A 26,417-nucleotide genomic window follows, 5' to 3' on the forward strand; every position below is an offset into this window, starting at 1 on the left:
ATCAACCTGACACGGATACAACATGTACGTTGTTGTTCCCCTTCCCTGATCTATGTCTGTTTACATTGTCAGTACCTCAGAACAGGGACTGTGCTTAATCAGAGCTAATGAAAAATCTCAGTGCAACAGCAGCACCAGAAAAATATGAACCACTAAGTGTGTAAGACTGACTGACAAGCACTTTCAACCCAGATTGTATTTCTGAGGGGAAAAGGAAGAGAGGAGAAATCATGCAAGAAAAATAGACCTGGTCCAGCAGGAAAAACTTGCTAAAAAATCCACTTGCATCAGTCCCAACCTCTCCTGGGAGAAAAGTGATGCAAAAAAGATGCATTGCCTAACTTTAAACACTGAAATAGGCTTCCAAAGAAGACTGTGGAATCCCCATGATTGAGCTTTAAGAACAGGTTAGAACAAACGCCTGTCAGCTATAGTTTAGGTTTACTTGTTTCTGCCTCAGCACAGGGGCCTGGATGCATGATGACCTCTTGAGATCCCTTCCAACCCCACATTTCTATGATACTATCCTGTCTTACTGCCTTATCATCCCAGACCAGGCCCATTAAGGCCAATGAGCAATGATCCCAACCGGAAAGGCCCAAAGACACTTTCTGGCGGAAGCAGCATTCTGTCTCTGCAAACAGATCTTGCAACTATCAATGACAAAGCAGAACAGGCCACAGGCCAGAAACATCCAGCCCTTCCCATGAGGAATATATGCTCAGCCAAAGTTAGTCAAATAAAAGAAGCTGGGGAACCAAGCAGTGACAGTATGGGATGTGGCTCTTAATCAAATTAACAGGTCAGCAGGCAGAGTGATGCTTGTCTCTTGCTTACAATCAACTATTTTGTCCAACACACTTTGCCTGAGGGTGTATGCTTACTGGGGAAGCCTGGATATCTGGTTTTGCACTAAAGATTGAGAGTTCCTTTTGAAGCATTGTGGCAGAGGACCTGAACTGATATAGGATAGGTGCTTGATGGAATGATAGAGAGGCACTCTTTAGTCCACAGTAGCTGGGCAGGAATATAGCATCTTTTTTGCTTCACTTCCCACTGTGGAAGCCCCTCTCCCAATGTTTTCTTTGCTGTGAGACTGGCACAGGACATTTGGTTGCAGCCACTTAGCTTTTCTTCCTGGACTGTTATTTTTCCTGCATTTACTTTTCCACCTCAGGTACAGCTCCTGGGCAACACTGAAGGCGTTTGTTTGCAGTCAGTCTTTTGCCCTTCAGTTGTTTTGTAGCTTACTGATGCTGCTATTTTGGTCATGTTTTCTGTTTAGAGGAACACAAAGGGACATAACCTTGTTTGTACAGGAGAACTAATCCACTACATGGAGTTTTCTGAGAAGAAACACCAAATACATTGGGCTGTGATGTTGCTCTCTTTAATGTACACCAATGACATTTTCCCAACTATGCCAGTGCCCTGGTACAAATGTCTAAAAAAATTAACTGTCACTCAAAGCTCTCCTGCATGGACTTCAGATAATTTGCTGTTGTCTTTACATATACCGAGGGGAGTGGGATTGAAAATCATGCGGGAGACTAAATGAAGTACTTCACTGAGTGACAGCAATTGCTTTAAATGTTATTTTAAACATTGTTTTATATTGCTGCTAGATTGCATGCGATTTCTGGAAAATTTTAACTGGATGAAAAATAATTGTTTGTTAAAGAACCAGAGGGGTCAACTGCTTTAATATGGAGCAAGACAAGAGACGTGCAATCCATCTGTCCTAGAACTTAATTACAATTTTTGTAAAACATGCTTAGAAAAAGACAGGGCTTCCTGAAGTATCCTTTGGTAGCTGCAAAAAGGCAGGCTGGGGAGGACAAGCCAATGACCAGGGAAGAGAAGAAAGGAAGGTAGTAAAGAGCAGGGAGTGGGTAGGAGACAAGGCTGTAACAATCACTAACAGTCGACAGACACTACCAAACAGCTTGTTCGAGAGGAGAAGAGGGAGGAAACACTTTGGTTAACATTGTAAAAATAAAGATAACCTAGAAGGATTTACAATCACTCAGAAGATTTTTTTTTTTAAGCTGATTGTTCAGTTTTAATCAAGACAAAAAGCTGTTACACCATCAACCGAATTCAAATACAGATCCACCTACATGCTTTTGTACTGTAGTATGCTCTGATAGGTGCCCACTTCCTCAGGTTCAATATTTAATTTAAACTTCCAATCTAATAGTGCAACAAGTCATTTCCTAAAGGAAATTGCTGTTCTAATCATTCACTGGATAAGATGTATTCAAAATGCTTCACTCAGAAAGCACAAAATTAAGCGTCCTAGCCAAAATTAATTCATCAAGAGAACAGTTTTATCACATTTAGTGGAGAAGTGCAGAATTTATCTTGGGATTGGCCAAGAGAAAAAAAGATCCCGTTCAGTTCTTCTCTGCAAACAGGCCACTACTCTAAGTTATGGGGGAAAATAATATTTAGAGTAATCAAAGTGATTTAGCAGCAAAGAGTCCTGTGGCACCGTATAGACTAACAGATGTATTGGTGTAAGGTGCCACAGGACTCTTTGCCGCTTTTACAGATCCAGACTAACACACCTACCCCTCTGACAAATTGATTTACTGTGTGTTAGTCCAGAGGACCACCACCAAAGCCTACTGCCCACATTAATTCCTGATCTAAAAGCAGTGCAAGGTGCCAAAGAAAGCAACAATCCTGTTTCTACCTTCTGCTGATTTTGTCTCCTTACTTCAAATCTCCCCCCAACCTCCACCAGAAAGAAAAAATATTTAATAAATATTTAATAAAATATTTGTCTCTCTTCTTCCCCTCAATCACATCCACCTTTGTCTGTCTCTCTCTTTGTTCCTCTTCTTTCTCTGTCTCCTTTTTTATTTCTCTTTTAGGGTCAGGCCAGCAACTGCAGTAGAAATTTTTTTAAAAAGCTGTATTCTTAGAGAAAAGTGTCTTCTCTGGAGGGCTGGCTGCAGAATGGAATGGAATGGAATGGAATGGAATGAAGACTGGGTGACAGTCAGTGCGTTTAAGACTGCAGATAGCACTGTTGATAAAGTTTGTCCAAGAAAGTTCAGCACTTTCCATTTCTGCTCCTACCACCAAGAATGCGGTGGGTGGAGTCAGTTGAACAAATTCTAAACCCCGATTAACCACAGGTAAGCAGAATACCCATTTGTTCACCACCAATGTCATGCGATTTCAGATAACTACTTAATTTAACCCCTTTGGGTATGTCTACACTGCAATAAACGACATGTGGCACAGCCTCAGCGGGGCCAGGTCAGCTGACTTGGGCACTGAGTCTCAGAGCCCGGGTCAGCTGACACAGATTTGCAGGGCTCAGGTTGCAGGGCTATAAAATTGCAGTGTAGATGTTCAGGGCTGGAATGTCTACACTGCAACTTTACAACCCTGCAACCTGAGCCCTGCAAATCTGCGTCAGCTGACCCAGGCTCTGAGACTCAGTGCCAGGGGTTTTTTTAATTGCAGTATAGACATATCCTAGAAGTTATCTTTGTGTAGCTCTTGCTATAAGAGTGTATGTATTTTAAAACTAGAAAATTATATTAGGAAATCCTGTTTCCTAGCACCAAGGAGTTATTATAAGCGCTAAGTACCAGAGCTTAAACACTTAAGCAAAAGAGCGTGATGTGAATAGTAGCTGTGTTAAAATACCAAGCATCAGATTACAAATAAAATTCTGGCTGGAATGTAGTAAAGGGTTGTAACTGCTAAATGAACCTTTTAAGAGCAATCCATTTTATCAGCACATTCATATGCTTTTTAAACAAATAAATGGATTTCAGTGGCCTCTTCCTTACCAGCAGTGGCTGAGAGTAAAGTTCAAGCTGTGCTCTGTAAATTATGTCATCCAATACCTCCTGGCCAAGACCCCACTGTCCATTATATCTACAAAACAAAACAAACAAAACATTTATCATTCAGTACTTTTTGAACCCAAACCCTTCTCCTTTGTATTTACAAAGAATATACGCTAACATAACATAAAGGAATAGATGGAGCACTTAAGTTATTCTAAGTGATATTACAATTAATTGTTCCCTCCCATCTCCCAGACAGAAGGATGTTATCATGGTAAGGGTCACAGTAAAGGGGTGGAGGGGCAACATTTGAAAGTTACATTACTTGGTATAATTGTTTCGTATTCATGTGTTTAGGCTAACCCAGTGGCTCCATGTCACACTGCCATTTCAGGGGACCCAGGTTTATCAGCTACCTTGAAGCTTGCAAACATTACACTGGTGAAGAGAAGGGATACTGTGGAAGTGACATCCCTTGGAAAGAAGAGAAAACAAGGAGCACCACACTTCAGCACCCAGTGCTGGTGACTGAATGCTGATAAAGGCAATCCCAAAATGTCAGCTGGCCAAGATAGCAAGTCAAGGAAAATAAGGATATAAAGCAGTTGATCCTCAAATGAAGTGGTGGCTTAATTCTTGTTTTCATGCATAAAGACAGAGAGAAAAGAGGGTATTTTAATTCACTAGAAGCCATCCAGCTCTTCTTCTTCCAAGCTCCACCTACTTACATGGCATAATAGACACCTGTGAGCAGCTGCACCATGAAGTCAGGATCTAGTACCACTCTGTTAGAGAATTCTTTCCAGCGTTTCTCATGCTGTCGTGGAAATCCACTCACGCAAAGCCTGGCAAAACACAGAATCAAAATTCTGATCTCATGAACACTTTAAGGAAACATGCTTTACGTCCATCAAATGCAAGACACTCAGGTGATAAGCTCTGATTATTCTTCCAAACATTAACTGTTCTGTTTCTTGCTGCAAAGTCACATGTCAGCTCTTGATGCTTTTAAGCAAGTATCTTCACAGCAGAGCCTAGAAACAGTGGCCACAATTCCAGTAGTCTGTCTTCATACACCCTTATTCACATTAGCTTGGGTGAAATCACCAACCAGTTAGTTGTGAGTGTGGAAGACAGAACTTTCTCAGAAGCTAGCCAGAAGATGTGAGAACAACAGTGAATGTGCCTCAGATAGAATGTTTAATTTAAGGCTATAGAATGGAGAGTTTATCTCCTCTGTAACATACTGTAACAGAATATTAATAGGTGAGTGTTTCATTTCAAAAAATAAATTGGGGCAAACAAAGTTGCTTTCTTTATGAAAAGAACTATTCTTTCAAATGGCATCTTTTTATATTGCCAACTCCTTGGAACAGGGGCTTTGCCTTCCCCAAATTCAGTTCAGCGCTGAAGTACATTGTATATATTCAATAAATATAAATCACCACTTTTATTTAGAGCTTTGAGATCTGAATATCAGACAACATGGAAGCTGCACACAACCATTCTAATGTATTTAATGCACAAGTATTTCCTCTTTATACTCACAACAAGGATTTCTCAGGCAAAGAGCTAATGTAACAAGCATTAGCCCTTAAGAGCAAGAGCCTAGGGGCTGATGATAAACATCTTAGCTCTTTCTTGCATCAGACATTTCAATGCTCAACTTTTACAGTGAGTTTTACAAAATATTGAGTCTGGAAATTTCTATAAGATTCTGGACAGAGCTGGGAAAAGGCTGTATAAACACCTAACTCAAGCAAAGGGCACAGTGATGATATTGATAATGACAGAGGAAGGTATTGAGAATGGCAAACTCCTATTTAAAAAAAAAATACAAAAATAAAGATTCCTTTTGGCCAGCACTGCACCATATACAATCCTCGTTTCAGTAAATACTGTAAATGGCATTTTGTACCACTTGTTCAGAAAAGACCCTAGATGCCTGAATATTTCTCTCTCTCTCTCTCTCATAACAAAAATATGAGGGAATGAATCTGGCTAAGAATAAGATAACCACTGTTTAATATACAGAATCATCTAGCCTAAAATAGTAAAATAATTTAATCTGGAGATTAACCAGAAAAATTGCTGGTTCTAATCCAATCCAGACACAAAATCTGTTATTTGATATATGTTTAATAGCCTACATAAAACATATTGGTAGTCCAGTTCCTTCCTAATGGGCAAGGAGAGACATGGACAAAAACTGATAGCACACATGGCATTGCCACTAACAGGCAACTCTGGGCAGAGAAAGTCAGGAATGAATGGGCATGAAGATCTAACCAACCACTCTCATCACTGTGCCAGTGTTCTTACAAGTCAGGAGTGAGGAACTTTGGAAGGAGCCAGGAGGGGAAGTTTCTATGTAATTATTTTGTGACTAGCTAGGGAACTTTTTTCCAAGTTTATTAAACCAGCACCTTTCATGAGCATAAAAATCACACACTACAGGGGAAAAGGAAATTCAGAATGTTTTACAGACTAGGACGTCAAATGATGCTGATGGAAAGAAGGTGGTTCCTAAACTGACTTCTGAGAGGGTTTCTTTAAGGGGAACTTGCAAGTGTGTACACGAGTGAGTTCCTCACTCAAGGTTGTTTGCAATACAAGAACAAGCACAGACACTCACACATTTGTATTTACAACATACTCCTGCAGGTAAAACACATATTCAGGAGGAAAAATGAAATGTTGAAGAGACCATTATACAGAGGCAGATTATGATCATTAGGTAGCAGGAATACTCAGGTTTATAAATGCCAGACCCAGATGAGTATTATCCAAGGATTCAAGTGACAAGGAAAATTGGAAATCCATTGCACGGATTTCAGAAATGTCACGGAGGATAAGAATAGCAGACAACTAGAGAACAGTGCACTTGTGCCCTCAGCCTATCAGTTTTCCCATCTTTTTAAGAAGTGGGTGTTATCAGGGTGTATGTGGTTTTAGCTGGCTAGTCTGTTAGTCTTGATGGCTTTACTAGGTAAGGAAGGCTTTATTATTTTAATGGATTTGTTTTGTAAGTGTTTTACTGTACATTCACTTACAGAAAATGTTTGGGTGCTTTAAAGTGTCATAAATAATTTAATAAGTGTAGCAATCATTTAAGAAAGAAAATAGGTTAATCCAGCAAGCATCTACAAACCTGGAAGTCTAATTTCAGCTCTGGATGAAAGGAAAAAGGAAAACCAAGTGTTGCATCAGAGGTACGACTTGCATGAGATGAAGAGCAGATGTATTTGTTCTGAGCTCTGGTTTTGTTTTTGGTAAGTTTCTTAGCTTCTTGTTCCCAGCCTTGTTAGGAACAAATTGTCAGCAGGTCAAAATCTAAAATTATTCCACCAAATAACCTGTTCTTTACTCCTAAGGCCTCTACCTCATATCCTGCTATCTCTAGAAAATCTGTTGACTGAGAACTTGAACATCAAGACATAAAAGTGCACTGACTTGAAGCCTTGCTGCACTTCAGCAGAGACTGGATAATGTAACAAAATAGTTGTACCATATTGAACTAATTTCTAATTAACTTCAGGATGCTGATGTAAGATTAATGGAGGAGCTGTTATTTCCATGCAGCAAAATTGAAATATGCCTCCTACTGACAAACTACATGTGTTCAGATAGGAAGATTTACTCAGGAATAACCAACCCACCTGGTCATTTGCCACTGCCTATTCAGCTGAATTTTCGGTGGAATTTAGGGGAGACATGCACTTAGAAAAGCAAAATTCTTGGAAGTTAACTACAAGAAATACAGGAAAATCCACAGGGCAGATTTCCCAAGGCTATTCTCTGTACTATACCTACGCCTAAAACTTGATGAACCGAGGTCAAGGAAGTCTGAGGACTCCAGGCAGTGCCCAAATATAACTGTCAACCTTTTCAACCATCTTTCAAAAAAGGCCTGAAACAATAATTGGCAAGATTCTCCACATCAAGTCATGGCTTCCTAAGCAAATGTTTCCTCCTTAAAACAAGCTGCCACCCTCTGCCCTCCTGAAAAAAGGCATTTATAATCTACACTAGGAGCAAAAGGAGAGTTTATTCTCCTTGCGCAGTAACTGGAGTTCTTCAAGGTGCACATCCCAATGAGTGTTCCACTTCAGGTGTGCTTACATTCCATGTGCCTTTGATTGAAGATTTTTGGTGGTAGTGTCCTTTCAGCCCACACATGCACCTTATGGATCCTCATACCCCACACGAGGACAACACAGTATTGCACAAGTTAACCGCCCTCAGTTCCTTCTCCACGGCAAAGTCCCACAGAGGAAACTCTGAAGCAGGGGGAGAAGGATTGTTTCTTGACTTTAGCAAAGCTTTTGACACGGTCTCCCACAGCATTCTTGTCAGCAAGTTAAGGAAGTATGGGCTGGATGAATGCACTATAAGGTGGGTAGAAAGCTGGCTAGATTGTCGGGCTCAACGGGTAGTGATCAATGGCTCCATGTCTAGTTGGCAGCCGGTGTCAAGTGGAGTGCCCCAGGGGTCGGTCCTGGGGCCCGTTTTGTTCAATATCTTCATAAATGACCTGGAGGATGGTGTGGATTGCACTCTCAGCAAATTTGCGGATGATACTAAACTGGGAGGAGTGGTAGATACGCTGGAGGGGAGGGATAGGATACAGAAGGACCTAGACAAATTGGAGGATTGGGCCAAAAGAAATCTAATGAGGTTCAATAAGGATAAATGCAGGGTCCTGCACTTAGGATGGAAGAATCCAATGCACCGCTACAGACTAGGGACCGAATGGCTCGGCAGCAGTTCTGCGGAAAAGGACCTAGGGGTGACAGTGGACGAGAAGCTGGATATGAGTCAGCAGTGTGCCCTTGTTGCCAAGAAGGCCAATGGCATTTTGGGATGTATAAGTAGGGGCATAGCGAGCAGATCGAGGGACGTGATCGTTCCCCTCTATTCGACACTGGTGAGGCCTCATCTGGAGTACTGTGTCCAGTTTTGGGCCCCACACTACAGGAAGGATGTGGATAAATTGGAAAGAGTACAGCGAAGGGCAACAAAAATGATTAGGGGTCTAGAGCACATGACTTATGAGGAGAGGCTGAGGGAGCTGGGATTGTTTAGTCTGCAGAAGAGAAGAATGAGGGGGGATTTGATAGCTGCTTTCAACTACCTGAAAGGGGGTTTCAAAGAGGATGGCTCTAGACTGTTCTCAATGGTAGCAGATGACAGAACGAGGAGTAATGGTCTCAAGTTGCAATGGGGGAGGTTTAGATTGGATATTAGGAAAAACTTTTTCACTAAGAGGGTGGTGAAACACTGGAATGCGTTACCTAGGGAGGTGGTAGAATCTCCTTCCTTAGAGGTTTTTAAGGTCAGGCTTGACAAAGCCCTGGCTGGGATGATTTAACTGGGACTTGGTCCTGCTTTGAGCAGGGGGTTGGACTAGATGACCTTCTGGGGTCCCTTCCAACCCTGATATTCTATGATTCTATGATTCTAAGGAGGGCGGGTAGTGGAGCACCTGGAGGGACACACATCCCAAAGAACTCCATTCACTGCACAAGGTGAGTAATCTCTCCTTTTTCCAAATATTGCCCCTATGAGTGCTCCTCTTCAGATGATTTCTAACTGCTGAAACTAGGCTGCAGTTGGCTATATACAATTGCATAGGCTCATCGCTTCAGCACAAAGAGAAGGGGATCTCACGTCCCCTCTTGTTGATACAGAACGTGCAGGCTAGATTGTCTGTCATAATTTTGTGTGTCTGTGCCTGACGGCAGGAAGATGATACAGGCATTCCTAACTGCCCTCATCTCCAGGAGACTGATGTGTAACCATACTTCTTGGACAGACCATTGCCCTGAATGGTGTGAATCCCTAAATGCGCCACCCAACGCAAGAGGCATCCTTCATTATGGCGATGATTGGGTTGGATGAATGGAACACCTGCACAGACATTGTTTGACTCTTTCCACCCATTCTATCCAAGAATTGGAAGTCTTGGCACAGTCAAGGAACTATGATGTGATTGGAATAACAGAGACTTGGTGGGATAACTCACATGACTGCAGCACTGTCATGGATGTATATAAACTGTTTAGGAAGGACAGGCGGGGGAGAAAAGGTGGAGGAGTTGCACTGTATGTAAGAGAGCGGTATGATTGCTCAGAGCTCCAGTATGAAACTGGAGAAAAGCCTGTTGAGAGTCTCTGCATTAAGTTTAGAGGCGAGAGCAACAAGGGTGATAGATTGGTGGGCATCTGCTATAAACCACCAGACCAGGAGGATGAGGTAGACAAGGCTCTCTTTGGACAACTAACTGAAGTCTCCAGATCACAGGCCCTGCTTCTCATGGGGGACTTCAATCACCCTGACATCTGGTGGGAGAGCAATACAGCAGTGCACAGACAACCCAGGAAGTTTTTGGAGAGTGTTGGGGACAACTTCCTGGTGTAAGTGCTGGAGTGCATCAACTATATGCTCCTCTTGACCTGCTGCTCACAAACAGGGAAGAATTGGTAGGGGAAGTAGAAGCGAGTGGCAACCTGGGCAGCAGTGACCATGAGATGGTCGAGTTCAGGATCCTGACAAAAGGAAGGAAGGAGAACAGCAGAATACGGACCTGGGACTTCAGAAAAGCAGACTTTGACTCCCTCAGGGAACTGATGGGCAGGTTCCCCGGGGAGCCTAAGATGAGGGGGAAAGGAGTCCAGGAGAACTGGCTGTATTTTAAAGAAGCCTTATTGAGGGTGCAGGAACAAATCATCCCAATGTGCAGAAAGAACAGCAAACATGGCAAGCGAATAGCTTGGCTTAATAGGGAAATCTTCTGTGAGCTTAAACACAAAAAGAAATCTTACAAGTGGAAACTTGGACAGATGACTAGGGAGGAGTATAAAAATATTGCTTTCGTATGCAGAGGTGTAATCTGGAAGGCCAAACCACAATTGGAGTTGCAGCTAGCAAGGTATGTGATGGGTAACAAGAAGGGTTTCTACAGGTATGTTAACAACAAAAAGGTCAGGGAAAGTGTGGGACCCTTACTGAATGTGGGAGGCAACTTAGTGATAGATGATGTGGAAAAAACTGAAGTACTCAATGCTTTTTTTTGCCTTGGTCTTCACAGACAAGGTCAGCTCCCAGACTGCTGCACTGGACAGCACAATACGGGAAGGAGGTGAGCAGCCCTCAGTGGTGAAAGAACAGGTTAAAGACTATTTTGAAAAGCTGGATATGCACAAGTCCGTGGGTCCAAATCTAACACATCCAAGGGTGCTGAGGGAGTTGGCTGATGTGATTGCAGAGCTATTGGCCATTATCTTTGACAACTTGTGGTGATCGGGGGAAGTCCTGGACGATTGGAAAAAGGCAAATATAGTGCTCATTTTTTAAAAAGGGAAGAAGGAGAATCCGGGGAACTACAGAGTGGTCAGCCTCACCTCAGTCCCTGGAAAAATCATGAAGCAGGTCCTCAAAGGAATCCATTTTGACACGCTTGGAGTAGAGGAATGTCATCAGGAACAGTCAACATGGCTTCACCCAGGGCAAGTCATGGCTGACCAACCTGATTGTCTTCTATAATGAGATAACTGGCTCCGTGGATATGGGGAAAGCGGTGGACGTGATATACCTCGACTTTAGCCAAGCTTTTGATATGATCTCCCACAGTATTCTTGACAGCAAGTTAAAGAAGTATGTATTGGATGAATGGACTATAAGGTGGATAGAAAGCTGGCTAGATCATCGGACTCAATACATAGCGATCAACAGCTCAATGTCTAGTTCGCAGCTGGTATCAAGCGGAGTGCCCCAGGGGTCAGTCCTGGGGCCGGTTTTGTTCAACATCTTCATTAACGTTACAAATGATGGGAAAGACTGCACCCTCAGCAAGTTTGTGGATGACACTAAACGGGGGGAGAGGTAGATATGTTGGAGGGTAGGTATAGGGTCCAGAGTGACCTAGACAAATTGGAGGACTGGCCAAAAGAAATCTGAGGTTCAACAAGGACAAGTGCAGAGTCCTGCACTTGGATGGAAGAATCCCATGCACTGCTACATGCTGGGGAACCAACTGGCTAAGCGGCAGAAAAGAACCTGGGGATTATAGGGGATGAAAAATTGGATACGAGTCAATAGCGTGCCCTTGCTGCCAAGAAGGCTAATGGCATATTGGGCTGCATTAGTAGGAGCATTGCCAGAAGATCGACGGAAGTGATTATTCCCCTTTCTTTGGCACTGGTGAGGCCACATCTGAAGTACTGCGTCCAGTTTTGGGCCACTCACTACAGAAAGGATGTGGACAAATCGGAGACAGTTCAGAGGAGGGCAACGAAAATCATTAGGGGGTTGGGGTACCTGACTTATGAGGAGAGGCTGAGGGAACTGGGCTTATTTAGTCTTCAGAAGAGAAGAGTGAGGGGGGGATTTGATAGCAGCCTTCAACTACCTGAAGGGGGGTTCCAAAGAGGATGGAGCTCAGCTGTTCTCAGTGGTGGCAGATGACAGAACAAGGAGCAATGGTCTCAAGTTGCAGTGGGGGAGGTCTAGGATGGATATTAGGAAAAACTATTTCACTAGGAGGATGGTGAAGCACTGGAATGGGTTACCTAGAGTGGTGGTGGAATCTCCATCCTTAGAGGTTTTTAAGACCCGGATTCACAAAGCCTTGGCTGGGATGATTTGTTGCGGCTGGTCCAGTTTTGAGCAAGGGGTTGGACTAGACCTCCCGAGGTCTCTTCCAACCCTCATCTTCTATGAACCAGAGAATCTTATATTTGCTGAAGGATGACACCAGTTTTTTTCAGGCTGTATTTGTTGGGAGTGCCATCCTGCGCCAGCCCTGGAAACGTCGAAGGTGTAACCTAGCACATTGGGTCAGAAAGGTACAAGCTTCCATATATCCAAGTAGTTGAAGGCAAGTTTTTGTTGAAGGTTGGGGACTGATTTGAATTTTTGAGCTGAGGTTTGTTCAATCTGTCCATGGGAAGCTAAGCTTTGGCTGACACTTTGTCTAAGGAAGCCTCTATGAATTCTATCCTTTGCACAGGGCTCATAATGAATTTCTTGATGATGAGATACCAACGTAGTCTGCGAAACAGGGACAATGATGTCTTGGTGGCGGAGAGAAGCTCTTTGTCAGATTGGCCGTTGAGTAGACACTTGTGAGAAAGGACGAATTGCCACATGATAAACAGGTGTCCAATCTCCTAATTCTAATGAAGGAATTTTAGCTGCAAGAGTCACCCATCCTGAATTTTTGTGTTTTCACAAAGCCATTTAAGAGTTTTGTGTTTTCACAAAGCCATTTTTAGGAGTCTTAGATCTAGAATTGCTCTCCATGCCTCATTCTTTTTTGGGACCAGAATATACTTGCAGTAAAAACACCTCCTCTTGTATTGAGCTGGAACTGCTTCTATGGCTCCTGTACATAGAAGGGAGTTGATTTCCTGTTCTAGCAAGAGTTCATGAGACGGGTCCCTGAAAAGGGACAAGGAAGAGGGTGGATAATGGGAAGGAAGGTAAAATGGATGGATTATGTAATTTCCAACACCAGTGTGTCGGATGTGATCTGATCCCATGCAGGCTGAAAGTGGTAGAGACTATTTCCAAAGAGGGGAGGAGGGACGGGAACAGGTAGAATGGTGTAGCTTGCACGTTGGTAGTGTGGGATTGTTCCAGACCCTTGATCAATCTGCCAGAACTGTCGCTGTGATGACGATGAAGGCTAAGTGATGGACACACATGAATGGATGGTCTATGAAACCTTGGCTTCCCTCTAGGCAGCCCAACGGGTCTTTGAAATCCTGAAAATGGCTGAGGATGAGATCTGTGCGCCATTTGGAATTTGCTAAGCTTTTGTTTTCTTGCAGGTATATAAATCACAAGGGATCATAAAGTGGCCCAGGAATCCTTTAAGAGATGCAAAAATTCATCAGCGGATTCAACAAAATGTTTTGACCCATCAAAGGAAAGGTTTTTGACGGTGTTTTGGACCTCTCTTGGGAACCCGGAGATCTGGAGCCAGGATGGTCTATGATCATTGCTGTAGAAATGGAATGAGCAGCAGTCCTAGATGTACATTGCTTAGGCTCATTCGCCATGGCGTCCTGCTTCTACAGCATGAAGGAGGTTTGTGGTACTGAGGTATATTTGGCACCTTCGGTCTTAGAGAAGCCCAGAGCCCCAGGTCCAGAGTTGGTACCAACAGAGCGTGGAGCCTCAGCAGTACCCAGAGCAGGACATGAGCTCTCCAATGCAGTCTTACCCTCTGTTTCCGCAGAGTTTAGGGGTATATTCTGTCACACAGTCTCCTGGCCTGGATCCAAGGCCAGATGGAGAGAACGCTCCATCATTAAGAGCTTAAATTTTATCTCCCTTTTCTACCTGGCTCTGCTTTTAAAGGGATATGCATCCCCCAAACAGCAGATATGCTGGGAATGCCTGACTCTGACCAGGAAAGCTTCCCAGCAATTGAGGCAGTGTTTGAAACTCAGAGACCATGGTATATCCTGGGATGACAGGGATCTTGGGACAAAAAAAGGTCCCTAGTCCCCCCCCACCTTGGGGAAAGATTATAAACTAGGCCCCTTTATAAAATCAACTAAATATAATACATTAAAGAAAAGGAAAAGAAAATATTAGACTACAGAACAAGCTTTTAATAGCAAGTGGACACTCTAGTGCTCCATCTCAGACCAAGAACCTAAGTAGGACTCCATCTAGACCAAGGTGGTTTAGAAAGAATGGAGGACAATTAACCCGCCTATATGTTCTCAATGTGGGGCAAAAGGATGTGTGGGATGCATGCACGGGCCAAAAAGACCCACCAAAAATCTCCAAAGACACGTGGAGTTTAAGCACACCTGCACTGGAGCACCCATCGGGACACTACTCAAAGAAGAAGAACAAGAACTTGAAACTACAGTGAAGAACATAATTATCAGACACATAGATGAACATGATTTGTTGGGAAGAGTCAACATGGTTTTTGTAAAGGAAAGTCATGCCTCACCAATCTATTAGAATTACTTGAGGAGATCAACAAGCATCTGGACAAAGATGATCCAGTGGATATAGTGTACTTAGATTTTCAGAAAGCCTTTGACAAGGTCCCTCACCAAAGGCTCTTAAGAAAAGAAAAGTAAGCTGTCACGGGATAGGTCCTCTCCTGGTTCAGTAACTGGTTAAGAGATAGGAAACAAAGGGAGGAATAAATGGTCAGTTTTCAGAATGGAGAGAGAGAAATATTGGTGTCCCTCAGGAGTCTCTACTGGGACCAGTACTGTTCAACGTATTTACAAATGATCTGGAAAAAGGGGTAAACAGTGAGATGGCAAAATTTGCAGATCATACAAAACTATTCAAGATAGTTAAGTCCAAAGCAGACTTCCAAGAGTTACAAAGGGATCTCACACAACTTGGTGACTGGGCAACAAAATGGCAGTAATGGAACATTTGTAAGGTAGCAATTCATAAGTTTCATAACAAAAACCTTCTGAGATGTTTTTCAAAGGCAAATTTGTGTTATTGTGGTACTCTGGGATTTTATAAGACGTTTTAGGTTTGTACTTGAACACTGAAATTTGAAGAAATATGGTACATTTCTACATATTAACAAATTCTAAATCAAGGAACGTTAAGAAAACACTTTCACTGATTTATAAATGGAAAATCAGGCCTGACAAATTTCTGCACATTACTTGCATTGTTGCACAAGATGAAAGAGTGGACATGATTTACCTAAATTTCATAATACACTTTAATAATGTATCACAGAACAGAGTGACTTACAAAGTTAGAAAGAAAGTATGAGAAAGGAGATCACAAAATTGGTTTAATGACAGGAAACAGAAGGTGCCAATGAAAAGGAGCCATTCAGGATGGGGGTGGGGTGATATAACAATCAGTTTTAGGATCACTTACTTCAAATATGTATACAAGTGACTTTTGGAGTGTAGGGGACAGAATATCATTTCAAAACTAGTTACATGCACTGAAAGAAAAAATCAGAAGGCTTAGAGGTAAGCATTATTTATTATTTATACAGAAGTGTACTAGGCACTTTATAGAAGAAGTAAAACTCAGATTCCTGCCACAGATGTCTAAAATCCAGATGATAAATTATGATAAATGTAGCGGGGGTAGTAAACAAACAGAACGAGGTGGGAAAGGGTGAGCTAACATAAGAGAACAACAATTTACACAAATTACTGATTTGCACACTTTGATAGCCACATGACTATTTTTAGCTCACTTCTTGTAGGCAACAATGCAGAAGCTAGGTTTTTTGGCGGTGGACGGGGGGGGAGATAGGGAGAAGGTGGTGCACTGATGAACAGGAGTTTGGAGGCTCTCCACACATGTGTGAAGTGTATATATAGTAGAACTTGGATGCAGGGAAGCTCGGTTTATGGTGAAACTGAATAAAATTTTCAAACTATTTCAAAACGTGCAAATTACAATTCCAGTTACGGGGAATCATTTTCCATAGTGAAATTATTCAGTGTTAAAATTCAGTCCATTGTTATAGGTTTTATTCCACTCTATATCTGAAGAAAGGAAACATTTCAAATGTAAAGAAGTATAGTACACTTGGCCAAACTCAGCCCTGATATAACTCAACTGAAGGTGACAAAAGTATATCAAGGAAAAACTCCATTCTGTGAGATTCAGGAACAAAGGAATTGTAGAAACAACAACTAAAAGAAAAAAGACTAGAATAGGAACATAAGAACGACCATACTGAGTCAGACCAAAGGTCCATCTAGCCCAGTATCCTGTCTTCCGACAGTGGCCAATGCCAGGTACCCAGAGGGAATCAACAGAACAGGTCAAATGATCCATCCCCTGTCACCCATTCCTAGCTTCTGACAAGAACCCTTGGTGGGAATATGTATTGTGTTCTAATGGAGTATAAGCTGATAGAAGCTATTTTGATCCTGCTGTACACTGGGGAAAACAATATCTGCATGGTGTATAATGCTTGTCAGCAACTTACAGGAAATACACTGCTGAAGCTGACAAGGCATAGCAAAAACACAGAGAAAAGGATTCTGCTGCTTCGTGAGTATGTATTATAAAGAAAGTTTAGCCACCCTGTTTTAGCATAACAAGCTGGCACAAAGGAGATGATGGGTGGGGGTATCACAGATATTTAAGATTCTAGAACAAAAACAAGAGCTTTAGGTCAACAAGCTGTTTTAAATACTACTCAAGCAAGAGGTCATGGAAAGGATGGGTATAAAGAATGAGAAATGATCGCACAATTTCTCCAAGTGTGGTGTTGTTACGAAACAAACTGTCAAAATGCTGTTCAAGTAAGTCATCCAAAGCAACTCAAAAATAAATTGAACTAATATTCAGAAGCAGAGGAAACAGTTGGTACACCTAACCAGGTTTTTGGGTCACTATAAAGAGATGCAGGTTGATTTGCATTTACTGCAGGTCTTGACACACTACAGTTTTTACTATTAATGTTCCACAAAACAAAACCTAGAACTAAAGCAAATGCAACTGATATACAATCAATGGATTGTTTTCGTATGCAAGAACAGCATTAAGTTTCTAATTAAATTATGATCTATCAAGTTACCAGAGGGGAATGAGTAAATCCATTAGCTTCCTTTGCATATTTATAACTCTAGGAATGTTCCTTAAGCATGAGATCCTCACCTGGAACCCATCCTGCAAAGTGACTGATAGGAGGAGGCAGGCATGTAGACAAGAGCAGAGTTGTAGCACAGCATGAGAAAGCTGAGCACCTCAAACCTGAAGACAGACAAGAACAGGAGACAAAAGAAAATACATGGATTCAGATTTTTAATAATCCACCAGAAGAACTTAACATTGTTAACGGTTCACTCGCAGGACAAGATGCCATCAGAAATACAGTACATCGGCCAGTAGGCGTCGCTCTTCCATTTTAATTCACTGACTAGAAATAGTCAATCAAGAAACTCAATATTAAATACTTTAAAAGGCATGAGATATAACAGATTACTAACCTAATGCCACTGCATTGTATAGACGAATAATGCAACAAGCTATTTTAGAACATATGATTGAAGATGGACATAGTATAGGAAAAGTTTGCATTTCCCATAAACTATTTTAATCTAGTGTCTATGTCTGCCAATCAGCCTTCCAGACCGCTTGGAGACACCACGGGCAGAAGTGGATCTGATGGAGAAATTATTTATATCCAATGAATTAGTAACAGACTTACAAGCTCTAAATTAAAAGGAGGACTTGTGGCACCTTAGAGACTAACAAATTTATTTGAGTATAAGCTTTCGTGAGCTGTAGCTCACGAAAGCTTATGCTCAAATAAATTTGTTAGTCTCTAAGGTGCCACAAGTCCTCCTTTTCTTTTTTGCGAATACAGACTAAACACAGCTGCTACTCTGAAAGCTCTAAATTGTAAGAGAAGAGCCAGACAGGTAAAGTACTCGCTATATACAGGTCTATTGACCTAAGGTTGTTTTATGCTTCAGACTAGTGAAATATCTACAACTTGACTACTCACCTGTTCTGTGCAGTGAAAGTTTCTCTTTGAGGATGAAGATCACTATAAACCACCCTGATGAGGTCATGTTGACATAGGGCTCCTTCAGTCAAAGCCATGGATCCAATAGTAGAAGGCTTGGGTGGGAAAGGAATGGGGAAAATAAAAATAGAAAACGCTAGCATAAGAAGGATCCAAAACCCATGAAATTTTATCTAGAAAATGTTCTACTTCTCTTTTGTGGTAATCTGTAAAACTGCTAAAGATTATTCCTAAAATATTTCAAAGGGACACAGTCAATTTAAATCAATCACGCTTGTGTCTGAAATGATTTACATAAGCGTTGCTTGTTTTAATAAAAAAATCAGTATACTAGCACTGAAAGATTAGAGAAATAATATTTCATTTTCGTTACATTCTATATTTTGTGTCTAGTCAGTTTCCCTGTTTCCCATATTGTTTCAGGCAATAATAGGAGAGAAAGCATTACAAAAATAGGATTGCAAAACCAAGAAACATTGACAGGGAAAATCAGGAGTACCACCTGAGGCTACTTTTAACTCACGTTTTAAAATTTCAAGTTGACTATGTTCCCCTCAAAATGACAAAAGCAGCAGAATAATTTGGCTTCAACTACATGCAACTAGCATGCACAGATCAACATCCAAGAGCCATACTTTCAACTCAATGCATAGAGCACGAGTCACAAAACACCCACTAATACTAAATACACTGTGGTATATCAAGGCCCTTCATTTTGTTTGGAGAACTTAATGGACATTGATTTGTGGGACTGAGGTATATCTGGTGAAAATGGGGAAATACCGGGGGTATGCGCTATGGAACTTGCCTGACATCAATAGATGTCCAACTGTTGTCTGTGAAGCATGTGCTAGTGGTCTATAACAAGCTGGCTGGTCACATGAAGTATGCTGCAGCCAACCTCTATACATGGGGTCTGTGTGCCAACCCACTTAGTCAATGTGGTCTCCGTCAGTCAATGGTTCATGTTGTCGATGAGTTCAACTAACCAGACTTCACGGTGGCCTTAGGCCCCTTCATTCTGTGATGGGGCCTAAGCTACTGTCGGGTGACTCAGCAAGCACTGCAAATGCTAGAAGATGAAGGGTTATATGGTGCTGGCTCTCTCTTGTTTCCAGTTGTTGAACTGTATTAACACACTTTCAATTATCACCTTTCCATGTTAGAAATTGCTGTCATTGCCTTAGGGATATTATGGGATTGCAAATGGGACGAAAGGTTGTTTCCCAAGACAGCTAATAGAAGGAGCACGTAGTTCACAAGCAATTCCTCTAATACAGGGTTTCTCAAACTTCATTGCATCGTGACCCTCTTCGGACAACAAAAATTACTACATGACCCCAGGCAGGGAGACTGAAACCTGAGCCCCACTGCCCCGGGCACAGGGGCCAAACCCAAAGTCTGAGCCCGGGGGAGTGAAAGGTCGAAGCCAAAGCTTGAGGGCTTCAGCCTTGGACAGGGGGCCTGTAACCTGAGTCTTGCCACCCAGGGCTGAAGCCCTCGGGTTTTGGCTTCAGCCCTGGGTGGTAGGGCTCTGACTTCGGCTTCAGCCCCAGGCCCCAGAAAGTCTAATGTCAGCCATGGTGACCCCATTGAAACAGAGTTGTGACCCACTTTGGGGTCCTGACCCACAGTTTGAGAACTGCTGCTCTAGTAAGAAGTGGTCCAGTGTTTAGAAAAAGTTTGAGAACTTCTGCCCTACATAGTTCCAGATGCAACAACACACCTCAATACTGACCTGCAACATCTTTTATTTAAATCCTGGGTGTCTCATGTGAAAATCAAAACCTATGTTCATTTACAATGGTTTTGTGATGTGGCTACACATCTGCTAGGGACTAGACTGAAACCACAAATTCACTTTTACATTAGTCTATGCAGGATTTAAACCCAGTTTTCAGAGGCAGAGCCCAGTGCAGTAATACATTGCACCTTTCACCTCACACGTTAGTAATTTACACAATGACAGATGTAATATGCTGAAACTTTTGATTGTTATTCAGATATATTTTAGACTGCAAAGAGCTATGAATTAGAAGAGGACTGTGTCTATTTTTACACATGGGGGAAAACTGGAAGGAAATAACTTACAACTGCTTTATGTCTTTGACATAACTATTTACCAAGAAATGTTTGATTCTACCTCCAACCCTGAAGAACAGCCACTATTGGCAAAAAAATCCTAGAGTGGAATCCTATTCGTATTCAGGTCACTGGGAGTTTTGCTACTGACTTCAGTGGGACCAGGATTCCACTAGTAATATCTTAGTAAGACACATTTAATATAAAAAAAGAGCCAAATAAATGAAAATCCATTTGAAACTAATTCTAAGGAAAACACTATTAAATAAGGGCTAATACATGCACATCATATGCTGCAGGCCGCTACAAATCAGCTCATGAGTCATAGTATGGGATCAAAGTTCTTCAGTTTCCACTTTCCTCCACATTCCCAAAGCTCCCACCACAATGCAACATTTATGGAACATGTTTAGTGCTCCCTGCTCATCAACTACAGTACAGAAAATTCAACTGGTAATCTTGCTGGAGACAAAAGTATGTGTATCACTAAAACACAGGAACAAGCTGGAGTTTGGCAAAAGAGGATTTTTAAACAGATAAATAGTACATACAGCAGAACAATGTAGTTTAATTTTTGGATCATTTTGTTCCAGTATTTGATAAGGCAGAACCATGCTTTAAATATGCTAACAGCATCCAACCAGTAGACATGTGAAAGGATGGGAATCTGTAAATCAATGAAAAACTGAAAACAAAGAACAAAACATAACATATCAGATGGAAGTATTTCATTATTCCCTTCAGGACTTACCTTCCCCATCTTCTATTACTTCTACTGGATTAAATTAGACTGTTGCAAGAATTTACCCTTGAAAGTTCAATGAAAGAAGATGCATAAAGAATGTTTATCTCTAGCATTGAATGGATCCAATTTTAGTTCTTATTGGACCCAGTTCCAATTTACCACCACAGTTGCACTCTTACCTCATGGTATATTGAGGGCTTAGATAACGAAGGGATGGTGAAAGATAAAACTTTGTTGTTCCCATCTTTGTCAGCAATTTCCTACAGCAGAGAGAGAGAGAGACATGAGGGAGCTGGTTTTTGGACTCTTGCGATTATACCACACAGACGTTAAAAACATAAATCATAAAATAAGGCATAAAGTCAATTGGACTGCCTCCATTATAGTAGATTGCTTTCCAAAATCAGGGTTTAAGAAAATTCACAGAAGAGTATTTGTTCTTTTTGTGACCACGGCTTTCTCAGACCTTTAAGAAAGAATTAAACGATTTTTCTTGCCCCATCTCTAATTTATAAATCATAGAATTACATATTGAAACAAGACTGATGCTGAAAGGCCAAAGGAATATATATGTATTACTGCAGATGAGTCATTTGCTAGCAATTGGTAATGTCTCTTCATAAACCCATCAAAGGGAAAAGATGAAAATGAGGGGACTGATTTCTGCAAGTACTGTGGCAAAGCTGTAAAGGATATATAGAATATTTTGAATACAGCTTTCACATCAATAAAAGTTGCATTTGCCTATGGGTGCTTGTGTTATAGCATAACATTTATGATTTATTAGAAGTAATCCTATACAAATATGCCAGAGTCAGCAAATCCCATCTTTTCACATTCTACAATAAAATTTCTAACATACAGAGTATGTCACTGAGACTAGAGTGACTCAATCAGCTGAAAGCCATGTACCACTTCCACTTAGCTTCAAGGATCAGTGTGGAAACTAGAGTTGGCTGCATTGATAAAGCTGCTGTCTGTCTAGATCAGGGGCAGGCAAACTTTTTGGCCTGAGGGCCACATCGGGTTTCCAAAATTATATGGAAGGCCAGTTAGGGGAGGCTGTCTCCCCGCAAACAGCCAGGCATGACCCAGCCCCCACCTCCTATCCAACCCCCGCCCCCGCTTCTCATCCCCTGTCGGCTCCCCTGGGACTCCTACCCCATCCACCAACCCCTGCTCCCTAACCACCCCCAGACCCCCAACCCCTGGCTGCCCCCTGCTGCCCCATCCAACCCCCCCTCTCATTCCTGACTTGCCCCCTGCGACTCCTGCCCCATCCGGGGGGCAAGTCAGGATGTGGCCCACGGGCCGTAGTTTGCCCACCTCTGGTCTAGATTTAATTAGTTTCTCAAGCACTTTTTCACTCTAAAAACCAAAACAGTAATAAAGATAAAGAAGGATTTTTCTTTAATTTAAATCTGAGAACTTTTCACAGAGAAGATATCAGAAATATTACCCTCTAGCTCAGTGGTTCTCAACCTGCGGCCCAATTAGCACCCAGCTGTGTGCTAAAGAGTGGCAGGGGCTTGCAGCAGGGTCCAGGATCAGGGTCACTGTCTAGCCCCTGCGGCAGGATCTGGGGTCGAGGCTGCCGCCCAGCCTTACACAACAGGGGTTAGGGTCGGGGTCACTGCCTAGCCCCTGAGGCAGGGTCTGGGGTTGAGGCTGCCACCCGGCCCTACACAGCAGGGGTCAGGGTCGGTGGTGGGGTCAGGTTGGGGTTGCCGCCCGGCCCTGCACAATGGGGTCCAGCTTCATGGTCAGGTCTGCTGCCTGGGCCCCACACAGCAGGGTCCAAGGCTGGGGTCAGGGCTGCCACCCGGCCTCACTCAGCAAGGTCTGGGGTTGGGGCTGCTGGCCTGCCCCATACAACAGGGGTCACGGTTGGCAGCAGGGTAGGGACTGTCACCTGGCCCCACACAACAGAGTCCAGCCATTGGGGCTCCGCTCCTGGCCCCACTCTGTGGAGGGATCTATGGGCTGGGGGCACTAGGCATAGTAGTGGTGGGGGAGGATTTGGGAAGTGCTGTGGTTCTCAGCCTGCAGCTCAGGTAACTCATTGTGGCCCACAATGGTTAACAGGTTGAGAATCACTGCTCTAGGTTCTTATTGACATCTGCAGCAGGGTGCCAAGACACTTATATATGCAGCTAGAGAAAAGTGTTATTGAGTCACTCCCCATTTCAGAAGGGCTTCCTTCCATTTCAATTTGGAGAGAATGTAGCAGCATTAGCTGTTGTGCTTATGCATCCGACATGAGGACCAGAAGGACCAGCTAAAGTGCCCTGATGAACGCTGAAGCCAATGACAGACACTTACAACCTACTTCAGCCCAACAGATAAAAGTCAAAAGCTAATAGCCAGATTCTGATATTGCTTACACCAGCATAAATCCAGAGTAACTTGACTTTATTGGAGTCAGTGTGGATTTACAAATGTCACTGATCAGAATTTGGCTCCATGTCTCACTTGCCAGGTATATGAACATAAAGTGCTCTATACTAACTCTAACACACTGCTTAAAAGAAAACTTGTTATAATGGAACAGAGAAGAAAAATATTTTAGGACAATTTATGCTTTAAAATGATGTAAAATTGAAATTCTCATTACAAGAAAGGGTGTAGCCTAACAATATTGATAATTTACCAGACATGGCATATTGGCATAAAAATTAAGCATATAAATTTATATGAGATACATAATTTAATGTCCCTGACAGAATACTATTTTTGACAGCCTGAAATCATCCCTAAGTTTTTGACAGCCAAACTTTGGAGTCTACAGTGAACAACATTTATTATTATGATGATTTTTTTTTTATAGTCCCAGCCAAAAGATATTTCTCACCCATGCACAACTTGTGATTTAATGTTACTTTAGCCTCAATACTTCACCTTAAAAGGTCATTCTGAGTAACTAAATAGGAGAAGCCCAATATGGAAAGTCTGAATAAGCATATTGTTCAGACCAGGCTATCAGCAAATTTCAACTCTTTAGGTATTTATACAGAGTTACTAAATTCTTCTAACAAGCACAGTATACAGAGCAACAAAAAATCTTAATTAAAGAATTAAATTAACAATAACCATAATATGTTTAGTGCTGCGCCGAGGAAGTAAATCTGATTTACAAGCTACCAAAGATACTTCTAAAAACATGCTTTTTCTGAACACTCATTAAGTTATGCTTTCCTCTAGGTTAAACATACTTAAACGTAACTGCATTAATTCATTAGCATTTTTCATATTCTGCTCTGTTGATATTCCGTGCCTTACTTTATTTCTACTGCTCACTGATTATCTTAAAGCTCTTCACACCCATCCCTCCTTATCTCACTTACCAAATTGTAAATCCCAAGAAGCAGTGCTTCAATGCAACCGTTACTCTGTCTGTCCCTGCTGGCAGTAAGACGCAGATAAACCCAGATCAATTCTGGCAGGAACTGCAGTGTGAACCTCTTGAGTCGAACTTCAGAACTACGGTAGAGTTCAAAGAGCTGGTGGCAGACAGGTTCCAGGAGCTATAGAAAGAGACAAAACAGCTCCAATGCCACTAATCTTGTGTATTAAAAAAATGCACAAATAAAACCACCACAACTGGCAAAACTGGCATAGCTGTTGGCAACCTTAGAGATGCCAAAGATTGAATGGGCACGGAGACTAAGTTACCCACTCCCTGCTAAACATTGTCTTCAAGAATGGGACTGAGGTACACTGGTGAGGATTGTGATGAAGTTCGTACTACCATGGCCCTTAACGTACCTGATCTGTGGCAGAGTTTCATTTTCCAACTGTCAATATGACACCTTTTTATAAGCACCAAATTCATTTACCAGTGAGATGATTTGAGCTGTGCAGACCATAAAGTATGTTCATGTTGCAACCCCAATGCGTTAGAAAAATCTCAGGTGTGGAAAAAGAAATACTTACTAGTGAAATAAGTCTATATCCAGTATAAGGGTAGAGTGTGAATTAACCCTTTACCTAAGATTTTTGTTTGTTTGTTTACAAACAAAAAGAGGGGGCATTTTTGATCAGTGGTGGGCAAACTAATTTTTAACACTCTTGATTGAATTTGGTTCCCCTCAAACTGGAAGACTTACTAGCACCAACTAGAGCTAGATTAAATGCAAGTAGCCAAGATTCCCCAAGGCCCTTATCAATTCAACTCAGTATGGACCCACAAAAACCCTGTGTTCCAATAGCCAATTGTGCCAAACTGGCAGTTTTGTGATGTGCACAAAATGGTGAATGATTCCTTTTCACTTGTAACCTAAATTAAGATTTGAACCCAAATCTCCATCTTACAGAGACCCAATGAAAGCACATATATCTTAACTTTCTATCCTGGTGAACAGACATACCATGTGTATCTGGGAAATGTGCTCAACCCACAGTGCAGAAAACAAAAAACCCTACAGGCTTCATCTAAACCCCAACTAAAGTCAATGGCCAGATTCCCAATAGGATTTGATGCAGTATCTACAACCCACTCACAAGTTTTGAAAGTGATGGAAACTTTTTATCCAGTGACTATCATCTGTGTGCCTCAGATTTCTAACAGATGAAGGCAACAGAGATGACACACTACTTGACCAGACCAAGGTCACACAGCAAGTTATTGGAAGAATCTAAGCACAGAGCCCAGACTCTCCTAACTAAAAGTCCCCTTTTCTAATCAGAAATCGCTCCTTCTCATTATCTCTTACTTGTATTTCTTCAGGACAGGGAGAAACACAAGAATCTTTACATCAAATCATATTATCACTTTTTGTATGACATGAAAAACCCATGTCTTACCAACTTCAGAAAACTTATTTCATTTCTCTCTCATTGTGCTTAGTTTGAACATACAACAAATTTCCATGGAAGTAAACCTCTGTATTGCTATGTAAATATATATTCATATACACATGCACAGATTTAAATGCCTTTACGCAACTAAAAATCTCAGTGACGCTAAAAATTAATTCAATACAACCTAGGCTATTATTGTCTTAAGAGTAACTGCTACATTTTTTTCCAACAGAAAGATGAGGTTAATCATTAGTTTCATTTTTAGCATACAGTACAGTATGGGTGGTAAACGTACCATTTCTTAAACCATTAGTTGATTACATAAACTGTGACATCACATCCATGTAGAACATCAGTCAAAACTCTTATTATACAAGGATCTGATACAAGAACCTTGTGTAACAAGGTTTCTGGTTGACAGCTTAGTCACACTGCACAAAAAGATTTTTTATAACTAAAGCAAGAGACT

General features: G+C 41.8%; 1 protein-coding gene and 1 long non-coding RNA gene across 10 annotated transcripts in view; one reads left to right on the forward strand and one right to left on the reverse strand.

Moving 5' to 3' along the window:
- Window positions 1-4,547, forward strand: part of LOC119863835 — a 30,047-nt gene extending 25,500 nt beyond the window's left edge. The window contains exons 3-4 of one of the 2 annotated variants that reach the window (XR_005295756.2): window positions 2,880-3,146; window positions 4,170-4,547. This is a non-coding gene — a long non-coding RNA (uncharacterized LOC119863835). The remainder of the gene's footprint in view (window positions 1-2,879; window positions 3,147-4,169) is intronic. The other variant, XR_005295755.2, reaches the window with a different exon arrangement.
- The window catches only part of FAM126B (family with sequence similarity 126 member B), a 98,780-nt gene that overhangs the window by 22,974 nt on the left and 49,389 nt on the right, over window positions 1-26,417 (reverse strand). For all 8 annotated transcript variants that reach the window (XM_043505561.1, XM_043505560.1, XM_043505558.1 and 5 more), the window contains 6 exons: window positions 24,493-24,672; window positions 21,328-21,408; window positions 18,301-18,416; window positions 17,448-17,543; window positions 4,541-4,657; window positions 3,813-3,900 (listed from right to left, as the gene is read on the reverse strand). In XM_043505561.1, the coding sequence (XP_043361496.1) occupies window positions 3,813-3,900; window positions 4,541-4,657; window positions 17,448-17,543; window positions 18,301-18,416; window positions 21,328-21,408; window positions 24,493-24,672 (678 nt within the window). The remainder of the gene's footprint in view (window positions 1-3,812; window positions 3,901-4,540; window positions 4,658-17,447; window positions 17,544-18,300; window positions 18,417-21,327; window positions 21,409-24,492; window positions 24,673-26,417) is intronic.

Source organism: Dermochelys coriacea, chromosome 11 (assembly GCF_009764565.3).
Source record: "Dermochelys coriacea isolate rDerCor1 chromosome 11, rDerCor1.pri.v4, whole genome shotgun sequence".
In the NCBI taxonomy this organism is placed as follows: Eukaryota; Metazoa; Chordata; order Testudines; family Dermochelyidae; genus Dermochelys; species Dermochelys coriacea.